This window comes from Meleagris gallopavo, chromosome 1, assembly GCF_905368555.1.
Source record: "Meleagris gallopavo chromosome 1, MGAL_WU_HG_1.1, whole genome shotgun sequence".
Classification (NCBI taxonomy): domain Eukaryota; kingdom Metazoa; phylum Chordata; class Aves; order Galliformes; family Phasianidae; genus Meleagris; species Meleagris gallopavo.
This window is the reverse complement of record NC_139404.1, coordinates 96,651,066-96,670,120: the sequence shown is the minus strand read 5'-3', so window position 1 is coordinate 96,670,120 and position 19,055 is coordinate 96,651,066. Positions and strand designations below refer to the sequence as shown.

Below are 19,055 nucleotides of genomic sequence, written 5' to 3'. Positions count from 1 at the left end.
AGGGTTCAAATCCCCTTGAGGCTTTAAATTGTTTTTTAAGGTCTAAAGAGGTGGAGGGTTGACATCTCTTCTATAAATGCATAGAATTACTAAGCACAGGGGATTTATTTAACCAGGAAACTTACATTATTGAGATTAGACATCTCGTTTTCAAGGTGCTTCTGGAAGATAATGACTCCTATACCCATAATTCACTGTAGACATCAGTTTTGTCTGGTAATGTATAAATTGACCTGAGGAGAGAAGCTAGCAGTTTTCACTCTAAATTTCAATATCGAGATAGTAATAAAGAATGTTTGGGCCTGATTCATGGAGTTTCAGTAAAATTATAGAGCAAAGGATCTGTCCCTCCATTTTAAGAAATACACTTTTTCTCTCTCAAACATTAATTAAAATATAACTGCTACAAAAAAAGTAAATCTTCTGGGGCAGAGGAATGAACAATGTGATTGTTTATCTAAAAAGGAATCTTGGCTTCCAGATATCACAGAGTATTGTAATGAATACATGGGAAACACCATGTGCGTTTATAATATTGTAACTAAATGTAATCCGTTAGCAGAAGGTACATGAAATTCTGATTGCACAGAATTTGATGGGAATTTTGCCAGTGACTTTAATAGGCATAGACCTTCATTGGGATTCTGGAAATGTGAAAGCATTCTACTTTGCCTCTTTGACTTATTGAATATTGGCTCTCTGTGTCTTATTTTGCTTGATTTTCTGAGCTGAAGTAAATGTTATGGCTATTTGTGCTGAGTGAGCTTAAAATCATCTTTAACTGAGCTAAGCACTGTTGTAGATTCTTGTTGCAAATGTGTAAAAGCTGCTGTGTTGAATCAATCATTTCAACTGTAAAATTGTCTTTTCAAAGCAGAAAGGGAGGACTGCAATTTGGCAGGGGTAAGAACAGTTGAGAAGCATTTTTCTTACCAATTTTTAATTATTTGCTGAATGTAAAAAGAGGAAATGAAGGAGTTGTCTCTAAATTGAAGGAGAGTCTAAAAGAAAAAAAAATCAATAACATTTAAAGAATCGGATTTTTAGTTAGTACTTCATGAGTCCTTTCCAAACTATTAAGTAGTTGTAATTTAGAGACAGTGATTGGAACACTGAAACATTTGATCTGGAATATCAAACGTTAGTATCAATTAGAGCTACTGTTGTGTTTGTGGTTTGAGATGGAGCTTTCTACTATTTGGAATACATTCAGAGGATGTTCACGGTAAAACTTACTTTCTAACAGCAGTTTCCAAGGATCAAAAAGTGGTTTATCAAAGAGCACTCAACGTGGGCAATGGATCAACATAAAAAGTATTCTGCAAATAACTTAGTTATCTCCATGTTGAAAGTGAATAGAAAGAGGTAAAATAAGTCAGGGGATTTTATTCATTTTGTCAATACAAGGTTGCCCTCATATTTTAAAGAACATTGAGTAGGCACTTGCTGAGTAGACACCTGTAGACCTTAGCAAAGCCTTTGACAGTGTCTCCCACACTGTTCTCCTGGAGAATCTGGCAGCCCATGGCTTGGATGAGTACAGACTGTGCTAGGTAAAAAACTGGCAGGCCCAGAGAGTGCTGCTGAAGGGAGTTAAATCCACTGGTCATGAGTGTATTCCCCAAGGGTCAGTACTGGAGCTTGTTCTGTTTGATACCTTTACTGATAATCTAGATGAGATTGAGTGCACCCTCACCAGGCTGGGGAGAAGCATTCATCTACCTGAGAATAGGAAGGCCCTCCAGAGGGATCTGGACAGGCTGGATCAATGGTGAAGTTCAACAAGACCAAGTGCTGGGTCTTGCATGCCGCTCACAACAACCCTATGCAGTCCTACAGGCCTGGGGCAGAGTGGCTGGAAAGTTGTGCAGAGGAGAATGATCTGGAGGTATTGGTTGATGCTCATTTAAACATGAGCTGCTTCTGTGCTCAAGTGGCCAAGAAGGCCAATGGATCTGGGCTTGTATCAGAAATAGTGTAGCCAGAAAGAGCAGGGAGGTGATCATTCCCCTGTACTTTGCCCTGATGAGGCCTCATCTTGAGTTCTGTGTTCAGTTTTGAATACCTCACAATAAACAAAAGACATTAGGGCCCTGGAGTGTGTCCAGAAAAGGGCAATGAAGCTGGTAAGGAGTCTGGAGCACAATCTTATGAAGAGCAGCTGAGGCAGCTCGGATTGTTTAGTCTGGAGCAGAGGAGGCTCAGTGGAGACTTTACTGCTCTCTACAACTCCATGAAAGGAGTTGTGGCGAGGTGGGAGTCAGCCTCTTTCCCCCATACCTTGCAATAGAACTAGTGGGAATGGCTTCAAGTTGTTTCAGTGGAGGTTCAGATTGGATATTAAGAAAAAAATTCTTTGAAAGAGTGGTTGGACATTGGAACAGGCTGCATGGAGGAGTGGTGGAGTTACCATTCTTGGAAGTGTTCAAGAAACATGTAGATGTGGTACTAAAGGACATGGTTTATTGGTTTATGGTTCTGTGATTCTATGATTCTGTGAATGTAAATACACAGCCCCTTTCCAAAGAAATGGCAGAACCAAGAGGAAGCCTATAATTGACTCATTATTTTTATTATATTTATTTTTATTATATAATTGACTCCTAAGTTTTACCAACATAGCCTCTGGAGCAAAGTCGTACTGCACAACATTTACTTAGAACTCACGATGAAGTAGTAATTCATATTCTTTATGTGGAGGAAATAAGGAAATGCTTACCACCTGATTATATTTAACACTCATACTTTATCTTACAATAGCATTGTTGATCTTCATTTTAAATCTATGTGAAGATGCTCAGATAACAAATAGGTGATGCACATTTTCATTAAAGGTAGGTGTGCTGTAGGAGGAAAAAAAGCAGGGGGAAGACAAAGGATAATTAGTTCCAGGCTTACTGAAATGTGTCTGGGTTAACTATTATTGTATATATTATTCTAGAGGGGTTTATTTATCCAGAAAACCAAATAAATCTGAGTCACTCTGCTGGTGGGTTTTCACAGTGACAGATGAAACTGCACCATTAGAATGGCTAGCATACGTCTAGGAGCCTGCAGCTGAGACTGAATTTTAGGTATTTGATTCATAGCTTGACCTTGACTACTTGTATGACAGGCTAAATTGTATGTTGCCACTTACTGTGAATACACAGCTGATACCAAGCCTCCTGAAGAGGCCAAGGATGCCCAAAGATCTCAGCTATGCAGTTTTTTCATTGTGCAGGAATAGAAACCTCAATATATGAAAGTCTCAATTTGTGGGCATTTTTTATTTTTTAGTGGTGTTCGAACAACTTGCGTAGATGTAAATCCCAACTGTTTAGAAACCATGGATTGGCAAGATAAGAGTTAGAAAGTGAAGGTTTCACATGGTTCCTGTTTGGTGAAACTGATTTCTCTACCCCTCTTAACGTGTGATTTTACTGTTCTGGTGTGTTGCTATGTAGGAAAACAAGAAAAACTGTTCAGAGCAGAAGCTGTGGAGCAAGATAAACAGCATGAGAACCAAGGACACCTCTAGAAGAAGAAAGAACATCTCACAGCTCTGATTGGATAAGCACCTGTGTGAACGGTTGAAGAGTGTTTTGTAGAATGCTCTGTTGACATGTAAAGGTGGATGGGAAAGTTGTAAGGGGGGATGGGAAAGCTAGAAAAAGAAAACTTGTGAAGGTATATAAGTGATGTGAGAACTTGTAATAAACGATTTGGACCGTTCACATCTGAGTCCATGCTTCAGACACTGCATTGATGCTGCAGCAAATGGCTCTGTTTATGCCAGGTAAAATTAAAAACACTGATTTTACCTTCTAATTTGTTCTTTTTACTTTTTGGTTTTTGTTTGTTTGTTTGTTTTTTCTTTATAAAGTTCAGTTTCTTTACAGAGACAGCTGTGGTGTCGAGTATCATTAAAAAGTCATGCTGAGTGGTTTTTTTTTGTATTATCCATCCTGACCAACAAAATTATAAGGTACTGCACCTTATTTTAATTATTATAATAGATGATTCCTCACAGTTACTAATTTATGCATTAGTCAAGTAAAGGAATCTGATGAGTAATGCCATTTATAGTTTAGAAATATCAACTTGTCCCTTACAGATGGCTGTATCAGTGAATTAGTATAGGTCTAAAATGTTAACTTTTGTAAAAGTCACCTACAATTACTTAAAAACATATAATAATAAGTTTGCAGTCTTTTGTTTAGGGGTCTTATTGGCTTAGTATCTAGAATATCTGTAGCTGTGCTTTGGCTATTAGTTGTAAAGCTTTATGGTAACAGAATGGAAATTTGAGGTTTAATTATCTCTGCTTCTTAAGCAGGATATTTGAACTTTTTTTTTCAATACTGAACAATATTTTACACCCAAATTGAATAACTTTAATTCATTACTGCAGTGTTTTCAATATAGATATATAGATATAGCTAGTACAGTTGGAAACTGAAGGATTAATCCACCACGACATGAAATGAGAGGAACTGAATGTTGGAGATCTGCCTTTTGGAGAATGAAGAAGGGAATGCAGGAAGACAAGCCATCTGGGTCATGCACTCAGTATGCATGTTTGCAGAATCTAAACCTGTATGACTCCAGCTTGCTTTTGAGTAAAGTCTGCTTCTGCTGTTCACATTTTACTTTAGTAGACTAGTGCCTAGCTCACATGATTTCAAGTTTAATATGATGAATTGCACCTGTCCAAATGGTGAATCAAGAACAACTGAAACAAGATTTGGCCCAATGCCTTAGAAAGTTACTAGATGAACATTTATCTCTCTTTATAAAATATTTCCTTGTACAGCTCTGCATTTTTGCCTTGCTATAGTACTTCTTGCCATATATGTGTATGCTTGTAAGCATGGATACAGGCTGCTTTTTATCTTTGTTTTTTTTACCTTCAACTATGCTCTTTTCAGTGTGTCTGCTCATACAAGCAAAATGTAAACTGAATAGCTCAGTTTAACATCCAGACTCTTAGCTATGCTTACCTTGAGGATCTATAGTATGAAATCCTCATCCGAAGTGCTTGCAAGTAAATATGCACAGTCCCTTCAAAACAAACAAAAAAAACCAAACACACACACATACACGAAACAAACAAAACAAAACCTCAAAACCCAAATCCAGAGATTAAACCAGTCTGAATGAAAAACACATCACCCTGAGTTTCTTGGGGCTTGATTCCATAGTGTATCTCGTCATCTCACCAGCTTTCTAGTCTTCCTAGTGTCTTCCAGATAGCTGTTGCTATAATTGATGTTTAAAAAAAAAGTAATTCTCTGTAATTGGGTCATAGTGCTTTTCATCATTACAGAATCACATAATTCTAGGGGTTGGAAGGGACCTCAGGGAATCATTAAGTCCAATTCCCCCGCTAAAGCATGTTCACCACCATAGATCACAATTCTTTCATAGTACTTTGCACATGAAGTTTTTGATATTATTTCATTTTTTTCACCTGAAGAAGCCGAGGAACAGGAATGACCAAAGTTTGCTCCCTTGAGGAGACAAGTGAGTGAGCCACAAACCCATCTGCCCATCTGCGGTAAGCCAAGACTCTCATACACGTTCATAATCATGTTAGGGGAGTGTCACTTGGTGGTAGCAAAGTCTGTTAGTGTTCCTAAAATTATAACTGCGAAGAAGGCCTGGAAAAAACCTTCAAGACTTTTATGTATGTCAAGCAAACAGGTGAAGCACAAACTGAAGATCTTCTCATTTTGAAGTTGTGAATCTTATCTTCTTGTGTTTGCCTTCAATGCCTTTATGTGTCTTGTTTGGGTATTGTTCACGATAGAGAATATGTTAAAATTTAGTTATCTTGATAAAATTGGGGGCTTTGAATTCACTGCAGTGCAGAATCAAATTGCAAAATGACTGGAACAAACCAGTGTAGTGAGATGTATGAGCAATAAAAGAGATACTTGACATTTACAAATACAAATTTCTACAATAAGAAAAAGGAAATTGAGATCTTGGCCACAAAATGAGAGTATCTCAGAGTATCTCTCATTTCGAGGAAAGTTCTGCTCTGCTCTTTGGTATCAGCTACTGCTTATTCACGTAACCAAATAGTATCCTGTTCACATGTAAGCTGTGGGAAAATAACTGGGAAGGAACATTATTCCAAGAACAATATAATTCTATGTGTTTCGTAATCTGAAACAATTTGAGACTCACAGTCTATATGTCTTTATTTCTTTCTCAGACTATAGCTCTACTCCATATCAGAGAAATACATAGGAATTCCTTTGTCTAGTGGTATTTTGTCAATTTATACAATGATATTTTTGTTGATTTAATCACATGGGCTACTGTTTTTATTTCAGATTTCTTATCTCTCATCTGCTTTCCTGTATATACTATAATGCCTTTCATTATAACCCATAAATCTGCTTTGAGTATGTTCAGTTTTTTAATTTTTCAAATTTGACATATTTTCCAATAGCAAATTTGTTTTATTCCTAATCTGCATAATCAAGCAGTCAAAACAGTAACAGGTTTGGTAATTATTCTGTCATATACAGCCCCAAATGGAGTACTTTTTTTTTTATTTTATTTTATATAATTTGATCATGGCATGATCCCTTCTTTTTAAGGTATATAAGTAAGATGCTTCCATTCAAAATGCAGTCAACAGTAGCTGCTGTATTTTATAAATTAGTTTATTTGCACAGAAATGTAGCATTGTCCAAGAATTTCTGTGTCTTTGGAAAATACGAGCACGATGAGATTTGGAGTTAGCTATATGTTCCAGTGGCCTTAAGCATAAGTAATTTTATTTTATTTAGAAACTAAATGGAAACAACAGCCTGCAAGAGAACATATCCCAAGTCCATCATAATCATTCAGACCATGCTTTTGTTCCATGGGTAAATGTTATTCATTAATTCAGAAAACTGCTTGTACTGTCCTGAGAAAGCCTGTCTCATTTGATAATGGGCTCTGAATCCACTGGATTATTGCAGGGATTTTATCTTGCAGTAATCTCCAGGGAGAAATGTACAAACAGCTGGGAGAGTAAGGAGGAACTGCATTGTGCAGCAGGAGTTCTCTGGAGCAGAATTTTGGGGTGCTGGAGTAGATCTCAGTAGCAACATGAATCTCTTCTGTTTCTCTCTGGTAAGTGTACCACCACATATTTTTCTTTACTGGGTTGCTGAATTGTCAATCTGAACTGGTGGGTGTGTATGGAAGGAAAAAAATCAAGGTTTTAATCACCAATTGTGCAAGAATTGTCTAATGACAGTGAGACCCTGTAGTATAGAGGAAAGACTTTATGTATGAGAAATTACACATCACAAATCATGATTCAGTGAAAATAAGATGAAGGAAAAAAATTATTATAAATATGCTGTGTGCCGAGACTATTACAAAAATCTGCAGATTTAAACATGAAGCATTTGACCCAGCACAGTGAAACATCTCATTATGTGTCTTAAAATTGCTAGATATATGTAAGCAAATAATTTGCTTTATGCTATTTTGTTTGAGATAGTGGAGTTTGATTTCCTTTTATAGTAGTCTGGGAAAACTGCTAGAACTTTTCAAACCTTAGTTTTCTAGTAGCCAAGCGTGAATACATAGCCATCTGGGCTGATCCAGTCATATGATGTTATGTACTCAAGGACAGAAGAGTTGATCTAAGAATCTAAGACCTCCAGATTTTCTTTGTTTTTTTTTTTTTTCTTTCTTTCTTTGATTTTTTTTTTTTTTAAATTGTCCTTCTTTCTTACTCCAACACAATTGGTCAGAATGAACAGGTAAATGAGGATAGGAAATCCACAGAAACTGCTTCTGTTTTCAGAGCTTAACCATCTGCCAGTACCAATGCTCGGTATTAGTAATGGTAATTAGGTGAGTATATTTGCTGTATATTTATACAGCAAAGGAGATCTATTGGCCCTTTTTCTCATCTGTTGTACAGATGTTTAGTGTATCTTCCCCATGTGTTTTAAAAGAAAAATAAAGGTCAGTATTAAAACCACACTGATACAAATTCAAATAAGGAACCATTGTTACTGGTTGCTAATGCTATCTAAGCACAGAGTATGGGTGCCCTCCAGATTATAAGGATTAAAAACTGTTTTGGAGTACTTAAAGTGCAGTGATATACTGAGATTCTGTGACTAGTGTCCCTTCATAAAAAATAATTCCATGTGAATTCAGGGACACTTTTGATCACAGTTTAAAGAGTCTGTGACTTTGTTCAAAGTTAGCAATGGCTTTTTGGCATAGTCTGTAACAGCTTGAAAACACTCATTTCTGCAGTTCTTTGGGTCAGAATTATTCTATTAAATTTTTTTCCATTGGGACAGCTTGTTGCTTTCTGCATAGTTGACTTTTAAAGTATGTATTGCTCGCTGTATCAGTTGAGAAATCAGCTTATAGATACAATGTGGGATAGAGCAAGTGTGGGCAAGAGCAAGTCGGGTCACGGTATCCCTGTTCTGTAGGGTGGGCAGCAACTAAAGTTTCTGTGAGAGACATGCTGTGGGCAGTAATTATGGATGGTTCAGACAAGTGAAAGCTACTGCCATGATAGTTTCTGTAATGAAATAATTAGTTCTGTTTAAAGATTGCTGCTAAGAAGATAACCTCCTTTCTTTACAAGCTTTCCATGGGAGCCATTCTGTCCGTTGCAGTAATCTCTTGAGCAGCTGGCAAAACATCTTACAAGTTATCAAGATCTAAAGATAATTCAGAAGTCACTAGCATGGATCTATATTTCATAAAAATCAGAGCCCTGTGTACTCCTCCCTGTGCATGCAACGTAGTGCAATTGCTTTCTGTAATCAGATTGTCTAGCTTAGAAATGAGCTAGTGACCCAAGTATGTACACTGGCTACTTTTACCATGTCAGTCTGTGGCTGTGAAAAGGCTGGCGGCACAGTGGTTGAGCTAGCAAACAAGATAGGAGGATATTTTTCTCTTCGAGAAAGGCAAGCCAAAAATAACACATAATAACAAAATAATTAGGTTTCAAAACAACATTAAAAGACATTAGAGGAGCCAGCTGTTTTGCAGATGTAAATGGACACCGATCAATTGAAATCACTTCTGATTTAAACCAAATGAATACCTGGAGTAAGTATTCAACCTGAAACCACAGAAGAGATTCTCTGACTGCAAATGGAACAGAAGTAGTTTTGCAAAAATGGTATCTCATGAATGTTTTCCTCACATAGATTGAGAAGACTGCCTGCAGTGAGTGTGTGCTTGTGTGTGTGTGTGTGTGTGTGTATGTACACATGAATACTTATTTTAAAGACACTGTTTTATAGGTTGAACAATTATTTTCTCCCTTACTGAGCATACTGAATAAAGTAAGCTATAATCTTAGGGAATGCCAAGAATGTTTTGTTTAAAGGTATGGTAGAAGCAGCTTTTGGCAGATTCAAAGTGGTGGAATAAGTGGTAATTAAAGGAACAAGATTGGTTTATACAGTCAGATATGACTTTCTTTGGATTTGCTTTTGGACTTTAAAAACTGCTGAGACAGATTTTTCGCATGAGAAACCCAGTGTGACAGGCCAGTCCTGCAAGTGATGTCAAGGAGGCTGAATACAGTCAAGATTCACAAGGTGGCTGTAAGCAGTTGTTCAGCCTGGATGGTACTATGCCCTTCCGAGGGAAGCAGATAGAAATTATCCATGCCTGTTGCTGTGGGAGTCCAATGATCTCCAGCTCTTCTCATTATTATCATTGTTGGTTTTGTTGGTGGTGCTCCAGCATGAGTTGTTTCCTCTGCAGTATATCTTGTCCTGACTTAATTTCAGAGTGATTTGGCTTGTAAATTGAGATCAACTTTGCACTGGATTCCTTAACATAGTCTAAGGAAACCTGCAGAAAAATTAAATTTTCCTTCAAAATCTTATGTCCCTTCTCCATTTTACGGAACAGTCTAAAGTATAACTGTCTCAGTTTTTGTAGACATATTATGTTCAAATATCAACCTTAGACTCCAAATTTGTAGTGTTTTTTCCACCGTAGGGTGCTTAGCATGTCAAATGATTAAATCAGAACACTACTGTTTGTTTCTGGACTTTATATAGAGAGGTGCCCAAATCAAGCAGTGCTTTTGTATCAATTGCAAGATGTTATGTCTCCAAATTATCTGTTTTGATAGCTTGTCTACTAAATGACAACATCCTACAAACCTGAGAAAGAGAAATATTATATTTCTATTATAGTCCTTCAATTAAGGTAGATATGCTTCCTATAATACTTTCTCTTTTAATCATTAGGTTTACATCAACACTCTGCTGCTAGCATTAGTTCACCAGGAACACTCTGTTAATTAATCCTGGCCTAGCTGGTTCTTTTCTTCTGAGAAAGTATACTTTTATTACTTATTTGATAGCATTCTCCCGGAAAACAGCAGAATATTCTCTTTGATGGGATCCCCTTTGAACATGAACATGCACTTAACACAGATTACAGGCTTTTTGTTATTTCTCTACTTTTGGAGCCACAAGAAAGACAAAGAACCACCTCTGAAGAAAGGTACACATATCCAGGAGTATGTCCAGATATTGAGACTTCTTGGTACCCAAGAACATAGGTCTTTTCTACCAAACTCTCCAAAACAAAGAGGCTGCATACAACCTGACTGTTGAGTATTGCCTCAATGGTGTTTCAAGAACTGTGCTCAGGACTAGTTTGGCTGCCTTTTAGTTGCCATAAGACGAGTGTGAGCAAGGGACTGCGCAGGCAAGGGGACATCAGTGCAAAGGATCACATTACAGTGCCTTGGACCATTCTTGTCTGTAATTTAATTTGCTGAGAGGTACATCCAGATATGTTTCTGGTTCAAAGAAAAACTGAATTTCAGGAAAATTTCCAGTGGATATGTGAGGAACAAAAAACCCCTTCTTATAGAAGGTGATATTTAAAGGATAATTACAACCTTATTTGATATGAAACAGTATTGATAGCAATGGAAGTGATGAAGACAGGGAAGAATTTTCTTCCCTGCTGAAGCGCTGCCAACATCAAATATGTCAGAAACCTACAAGAGAAGGGAGCTAGGAAAAGTAAACAACACTCCTAATTACATGGTCTCGGATCAGATATTCAAGTTGAGCACCAATTTGGTGTAAGCCAAATAGGTTTCCTTACATTTGTCTATTTCTCTTCCATACATAGCTTTCTAGCTACCAGTTTTGCTAGTGAAACATAAAGTACTGAATGAGAGTCTAATAGTTTTAGTGATTTTCAGTAGCATAGAACTAGTTATGTGTTTTATTTTGATAGCTGATAGAAAGATGTGCTGACAACTCAGTAAAATGTATTATATTTAAAGTTGTAAACTAAAACAGCTGTTTTTCTCTCCATCTTATGATCCACATAGTCTCTGCACATGATGATAGAAATAACATGCAAAGAAATGCAGAAAATTATTTTCCTCTAGCTCTGACTTAGGATCTTTTCTGTCATAAGGAAAAAGTAGCAGGCATTACAGAAATAAGTGTTTTTTTCCTGTTATCACATTGCCTTGTGCTGTTTAATGTGCTCAGAACTACTAAAGATTTGAATAAATTCTAAGTCTGCACGAGCTCAAATCTGTAAATTATTTTCTCTCATTAATCCTGGGGGCAAAGGGCAGGCCTACAGGCCCTTTCTTGGAAGCCCTTGCTAACGCTGCCCAGCTCCTCACCATCTTGCTTTTCCTCTCTCAATTTCTCTCCCACACAAACTTGTGCAGTCCCATGTACAACAATGCACTTTTGTGCGTTCATTCCCTTTCCCTCAACCGCACTCCTTTTCTTGCACTCTTAAGTATCTCCTCACATCCACACACCCTTTCTGACAGCTCATTCTTGTGACCTCATCCTCTTTCCTGCGACCCTGCATCAATTCTTGCAACCTTTTTTTCTCTTTTTCCCACATAGAATCATAGAATCACATGCCTTTTTTTCCCTTGCTGCTTTCCTTTCTCTTTTTTAAATTTTCCTTTTCCCTTGTTCTTTCTCACTCATTCTCGTTCTCTTTATTTCTCCCCCATTCACTTTCTCTTAATTTTGACATCCTTTTTGCCAAGCCCATTCTTTCCTCATGGCCCATGCTCCCTTTGTTATGCTGTTTGTCTCTCTCTGACTTCCTTTCCTGCAACCTCGGGCTTGCTCTTTCTCATGCCCTTGTGCTTGCTTTCTTACCCATACCATCTCTTCCTTTTGTCTCCTCACTCTTTCCTGCACACTCTTTCTTGTGTGCTTTTCCCACATGCTTTCTCTTGCGCACACACACTCTTACTCACATGCTTGCTGTTATCTTGCTCTCTCTTGGCCACACTTGTGTGTTTTTACTCACTCTTTTGAGTGCTCCCCCTTACTGCAGCCTTGCTCCTTTCCATGTCCTTACCTTTTTTTTTTTTTTTTTTGCACCCTCTTTCTCATGCTTTCTCATGCTATCACTCTCCCTCCCATGTACTTGCTGTTTCTCACGCATACTCTCAATCTCACACACTCATGTGTTCTCACAGGATTACACCTTTTCTCGCACCACTTGTGCTCACCCTTTCTCATACAAGCTTTCTCTCTCATCCCGTTTCTTCCTCTTTCCTTTTCTCAAGCACTTCCCAGTCACTGCTCAGATCTCACACTCTTTCTCTCTCTGCTTTTCTCTCCCTTGCTCTTTCTCTCTTCTTCCTCTTCTTCACCCTCTCATAGAATCATGGAATGGTTTGGGTTGGAAGTGACCCCAAGGATCATCAAGTTCCAACCCCCCTGCCACAGGCTGGGCCACAAACCTCTGGATCTTTCCTGCATGCTTTCTTTCTTGAGCATTAACTTTCCCTTGCATTATTCCTTATGTACACTTGTTCTTGCTTGTATGCTCCACACTTTCTTTCTCATGTCCTCACTTTTTCAATACCTTCACATTTTTCAATCCCACATCTCACATGGAGATGATATGAAGATGGTGTCTGGGTGCAAGACAGAATGAAATAAGGATGTCCCTTACAGGAAGAGTAATTGTATATTCACACTGTGCAGATTAATTTATGTATTAAGGAATAAAGGAGGTAAAGATTTAAAAAAGCCCACCCACAAAAATAAATAGAAAACAAAACAAACAAGCAACAAGAACAAAACAAACCAACCAAATAAAAAAGAACCCAAAGCTTGGCTGAAGATGCCATGACTTAAATATGTATGCAAACTGGCATACTTTTTTTGTATGGTAGAATTTCTTTCTGAAGTTATGTGTAAGTCTATAATTTAAGGAAAATAGTACATGTGTTATCTGAAAGACATTATTTGGGAATATCTAAGTAACTTTTCAAGATCTGGAAATTATATAGTGTGCATATATAAGGTTAATGCTTTACAATTTTGGTTGTTTTGTGCAGAGACTGGAATCCCATATTGTTCATTTCCTTCATATTAGATATGAAATGCAAATGTTCCATATATTTTGGAAACAGTACTTTCATTGAGGATGTATGCCAGCATATTTGAGAACTATAGCTAATGCGATTGTCACTGACCACAAGATAGTGGTATTTTTAGTGAGTAGAACGGTGCAGGTAAAAGCAGTGAAATATTTTTCTAGATGTTGATACATTTAAGACTTAAAACTACTTTGAAAACAAAGCAAGTTTCATTCAGTGCAGTTACCTTCTTATACTGAGATTGCCTGAGGGAAAAAAATGCCCTTTTCTAATGAAACCATCAGAACTCTTTTTTCCCCTCCATTTCTGTTTATTCACATGATCAGCAGATCTATAAAAGTGACTATATTGGATGATTCTAATGCGTTTTGTATGCTTCCAACAGCTGCCTTATTTACTGTATTTTCACATATCTAACAACATTATAATAAATTCTTTCTTAAAAGCTGTGCTAAAATAATTTTAATGACTTGATTCACGTGTATGCTGTTTTATAATTCGTATCCAAGTTGAAAATACAAGGATGTAAAACTATTGTAGAGCGTCCAAAGAAGGGTTAAGAAGTCTGTCTTGTTTCACCTCTGCATTTCACTTCCATTCAAATTCTCTCTTGCCAAACATTTGGTCACCAAGGCAGTGTTGATCCAGTGGTGCACTTGATGAGAGAAATGATCTGCTCTAAAACTAACCCCCCAAAAGCCTGGCCAGCTTTCAGCTTTCCTGCTCACTACGTGGATATGCAAAATCCACGGCAGCAGTCAGTCTGTGGCAATGCTGCCTTATGCTGTCTTCAGTTATTTCTTGTACTGCCTTCTTAGTACAATACAAAGGGTTTAGGATGTTAAATAAATGAGATTTAAAAATATAAGAGAGTTGCCAAATTTATATCCATTACCCTTCTGTAGCAAGTAAGGCCAAATATCTTTCCAGGTCTTCTGAACAATGTTCTCTGATTTTCCAGAGAAGGCCTCTCCAAAGCACTTGGTTTGTCAGACCCTTGGTAAATGTTAGCCCAGAAATTAAACCAAGAGTTATTATTGCCTGACAGTGTAGAGCAGTATCTTGTGAGCAGTCATCCTACGAAGCTGGCATTCTCTTTCTGAGTCTTCAATAATTAAAAAGCTGCTATTTAATTTGTCTCTACTTTCCCTCAGAAGTCATTAAGAAGAGCATTCTCTGTGCACGCAGCATGCAAACACCATCCAATCTTTTACTCTCTATGGCTAAGGGTCTAGAGCTTCACTGTTACAGAAAACTGTTTATTTGATGTTAGAGAACCATTGTTTCCATTTCTTTTTGAAAATAAAATAAAAATGTGATCTGAGATTTCACCAGAACGAGTAAATGAAAAGGACATGGCAACAGAAAGGATTTATTATTCTAACTTCCTATTTCCAGAAATACCTGTCTATGAAGTATGAAGTTATAAACCTATAAATGCGTGCTGCTCTTCTGCATCTGCTCTGTCAGAGCCACAGGTGCATGTTGGGCAATGCAGGGCTGCTTTGTGGGAGCTGCAGGTGCATGTTGGGCAATGTGAGACAGCCCAGGGTTCCCAGTTAGCTGATGTCACCTTGGCTGCTGCCAACATGGCCATGGCAAAACAGTGGCTGAGGTAATGCAGGGCAGCCCCAGGATCCTGCAGCTCTGATTCCTGTTGGGGCTGGGCAAATGCCTGTCACACTAAGCCAGGTGTAAAAGTGGGTGCCTTGAAGGGCAGAGAGTTGTAAGCTGGAGGAGCTGAAACTGCACCCAAGATGGGGCTGCTGCTAGGTGGCAGTGGGGGGAGGGGGCAGAGGCTGGCATTCTTCTCTCTCTGGTGCAGCAGCAGGGTCTGGTGGAGTTGCAGCACTGCCTTTTTGGGCTTGGGTACGGGCTTTCTTGGGTTGCTTGGGTGGAGGAGGCCCCATGGATGGCACTGGCTGTGTGCCTGCTTGTGGATCTGCTGTCAGCAGGCTCTGCTCTGGCCCAGCAGCCATTCTTTTCATGGGCTGGGCATCTGGGCTGCTTCTTGGGGGCCGCTCATTCAGCTCTTCCTGTGGGTTGTGGGCAGCCACAGCTCTTCTCTTTTGGGCAACTCTGTGCTTGCAGAGTTCTAGCAGCTCTGGGTGATCTTTCCTGAAGTATGGGTTGTAGTAGCAAAGTAACTGAAAATACAAAGCAGAAGAGCTGTGATTTGAAAGACAGCAAGAAACAGAAACTTTAACTTTTAATTGCTAAAGACAAACATGGGTATTAAAATGTCTGTCATTTTAAATCTAGGCTGACTAAAGCAAGATATGTTGAAGTAACAGACTCTTCATACCCTCATTTATATATCTTTCTGTTCCATGGTTCAGACTCACTGGATAAAACCCAAATATATTTTTCCCACATTACTCGTACTCAGCAATGCTACCTCTAAAATTCCTGCAAACAGCCAGAGGAAGAAATTAGGATCAGAACATTTCCTGTCATCCTCATCTCCTCTGTTACCAAGGTTTATTTTATTGGACCCCTTCATCTCTTCCAGGAGAATATTATGAGGGTTGGTTGGTGTGCGCAGCAGCTGATGTACCTTCCTGTGAGCCACAAATGCCTCTTCTGCCAGAAACTCGGGAAGCGAGGGAGATCTTCTGGAGTCAAGCTGTGCTTTTGTGAATCTGTACACATTAAGCTGACGAATAAAGTATTTCATACTTTCTGTCCCAAATACTCTCAAAGATCCTTTCTTTCCCAGTACTTCGATCTGAAACATTGCTTGGTCAGTTACAACGCAGCTTCCATTCTGACCCCACCAAATGCTCTTAAATTGGTGATTTTCAGCCAGTACCCAGAGTTTCTCAGGAAAAGTGAGGGCTGCAGAGATAATAGTGCCTCTGCGTGTGCTCTCCTTGTAAGAAGTAGGGGCTATACTTCTGATTTCCTCGTGATGAGGATAAGTTAGTGCATCCTTTTCATCCATATTTGATGCCCAGACTGTTCCTTTATCCTGATCCAGAAGATCAGAAGGAGAGCCTGGGAATGCAGCCGGAGCCTCTGGATCAGAACCAGAAGTTCCTGTCCTGCAGACAGCTTCCCTTACTGTCTCAGTCTGTGGTTTGTGCTTGCAGCCAATTCTGCAGGGAACTACCTTTTACCCTCCCAGCTAGCAAGTGAAATCCCACAGACCTGTCAAGGGGCTACAGTGGGAGAGGCTCAAAAATCACCATGGTGCCCATGTGTCATCATGGTGACATCACTGCAGTGTCTATGGCCCATCTAGTGCAGCAGTCAGAGCAGGCGTTACTGACCTGCCCTTGTTGCTGGTCCTACACAGAGCCATGGGTATTTTCACTTGAATCAAGGAGCAAATAAAACTGTACCTGAATGGGATCACTCCTTGTCCAGACCTTGCTTTCCCCTCCCTGTTTGGTTCCCTGAATTTCTCCCTTCTGGACTCCACGGTGTCCTTCGGGTTCTCCAGATGGGAGTGGAAATCATTTTCTGTGCAACAGAAGAAAATAGCAGTCTCTTCCCAGTCTGACACAATTTCTTGCAAATGTATTTTTATTTCAATTGCACAGCTTCTGTAAGGGAGTAGCTGTGTGCACAGGCACTGCTCTGCCATGTCAGTGGTCTCCCAGAAGCTGCTCTGTAGGTCCAACTAGAAAAGACACAAAGTACATTTTGCTGTTTGAATGAACAGGAGATGTACAACTCGTCTGTTCTTCTATTTGGTTCCTGTGTTTTTATTTGATATTTTAGAAATTTAGAAAGCAGTCTCACAAAATCAGTGATGTTCTTGAAGCCATCTGAATTGCAGTCCTCGCTACAAAATCAAGTGCTTTATCTTTTATTCATCCTAACAAAGCTGATAAAGCATGGGATAGACGAGTGGACAGTGAGGTGGATTGAGAACTGGTTGACTGGCCAAGCTCAGAGTGTGATGATCAGCAGTGCAGAGTCTGGTTGGAGACCTGTGACAAGCAGTGCTCCCTAGGGGTTGGTGCTGGGTCCAGTCTTGTTCAGTGTCTTCATTGTCGACCTTGATGAGGGGATAGTGTTCAACCTCAGTAAATATACTGACAATACAAAGCTGGGAGTGGCTGACATGCCAGAAGACTGTGCTGCCATTCAGCAAGACCTGGTGGACAGGCTGGAGAGCTGGGCACTAAGAAACCAGATGGGGTTTAACAAAAGCAAGAGTAGAGTCTTGCACCTGGGAAGGAGTAACCACAAGTAACAGTACAGGTTGAGGCATGAGCTGCTGGAGAGGAGCTCTGTGCAGAAGGACCTGGGGGTCCTGGTGGATGACAGGTTGGCCGTGAGCCAGCTGTGCCGTGGTGACCAAGAAGGCCAATGGAATTCCGGAGTGCATTAAAAGGAGTGTGGTCAGTAGGTCAAACATTATGTATCAGCAGCCTAGCTTCGAAGCTGCATCTGTATTTATCTTCTGTAGAGGAATAAATGTTTTTATAGAATATATCACATTAATTTCAATTGCATTTTTCTGCTGTAAGTCATACTGCGAAAAATTTTATTTATTCCTTAATTAATGCAGTTAAAGTCAATGATTAAAATTCACTGGGAAAATATTCAAAGCAGATTAAATTCCTTCTGAGCAGGTAAGTCTCATTTTCACTGTACTTTCATATTTATTCCTGCCAATCTGTGGAATCTGTGTTTTGATATTGTGAACTCCAAAATTCTGGTATTTACCATAAGCATTATATGTTTTTTACAGAGAGAGGAAATTAAGTTTTTTGAAAGATAATGGAGGAAAATCAGTCTTTATATTTTACAAATCATGCAAAATGAATGTTTTTGTTTGTTTTTAAGTGGACTTACAAGTATTCATCTTTATAATTCTGTTTCAATCTATTTTAGGAGGGTTCAATGGACAGCTTGTATGAGCCTGTCCCCGAACGTCAAGAACCCAAGGATACAATCAGTACTTCCAGCCAGCCCAGCACTCCAGTGAGCACACGTGCAAACTGTGGACTGCCTGATAGGTCTATGTCTTTGGTAAGTAAACTGTAATTGTAAAGTATGAAGTGTATTTTGAAAAATAATAATAATAAAAAACATTACTGTGTATCCAGATTCATGTGTGTTCGGCTGGCTTGGATGTTAGTTTGAAATATTTAGGCTTTTTATAGCCAACGTTCAGACATGGTCAAACCAAGAGAGCCAACTTGAGAAGAGAGGAGGAGTGGCCTCAGCGATGCAGGCGGTGCCCATCCCGACCTACCTCGGTTCCTCAGGTGCCTCTGTGTAATAGGTTTGGAGCCCTGAAACTGGAGGGTGAGATGGCTGAGAATGAGGTGGAGGGACAGCCTCCAAGCTTTTCTAAGGAGAGGCGGTCGGCTCCATGTTTGAAGACTGCCTCCTCCAGTAAAGAAAGGAGGGTGGTAGTCGTAGGTGATTCCCTTCTAAAAGGAACTGAGGGCCCAATATGTCAGCCTGACCCCACCTGGAGGGAAGTGTGCTGCCTCCCTAGGGCACGGGTCAGGAATATCTCTAGAAATCTTTCTGGGCTTTTTCGCCCATCTGATTACTATCCCTTACTGGTAGTTCAGGTCAGCAGTGATGATGCTGCTGAGAGAAGCCTGACGCCTATCAAAAATGACTTCAAGGGACTGGGGAGAGTACTTGATGGAGTGAGCCTGCAGGTAGTTTTCTCTTATATCCCTTCAGTGGCAGG

General features: G+C 39.3%; 1 protein-coding gene across 2 annotated transcripts in view; it reads left to right on the top strand.

Moving 5' to 3' along the window:
* Nucleotides 1–19,055, top strand: part of SAMSN1 (SAM domain, SH3 domain and nuclear localization signals 1) — a 154,365-nt gene that overhangs the window by 57,394 nt on the left and 77,916 nt on the right. For both annotated transcript variants that reach the window (XM_085241259.1, XM_085241268.1), the window contains exons 2-4: nucleotides 5,459–5,539; nucleotides 6,979–7,116; nucleotides 18,239–18,376. In XM_085241259.1, the coding sequence (XP_085097385.1) occupies nucleotides 7,093–7,116; nucleotides 18,239–18,376 (162 nt within the window). In that variant the 5' untranslated portion in view covers nucleotides 5,459–5,539; nucleotides 6,979–7,092. The remainder of the gene's footprint in view (nucleotides 1–5,458; nucleotides 5,540–6,978; nucleotides 7,117–18,238; nucleotides 18,377–19,055) is intronic.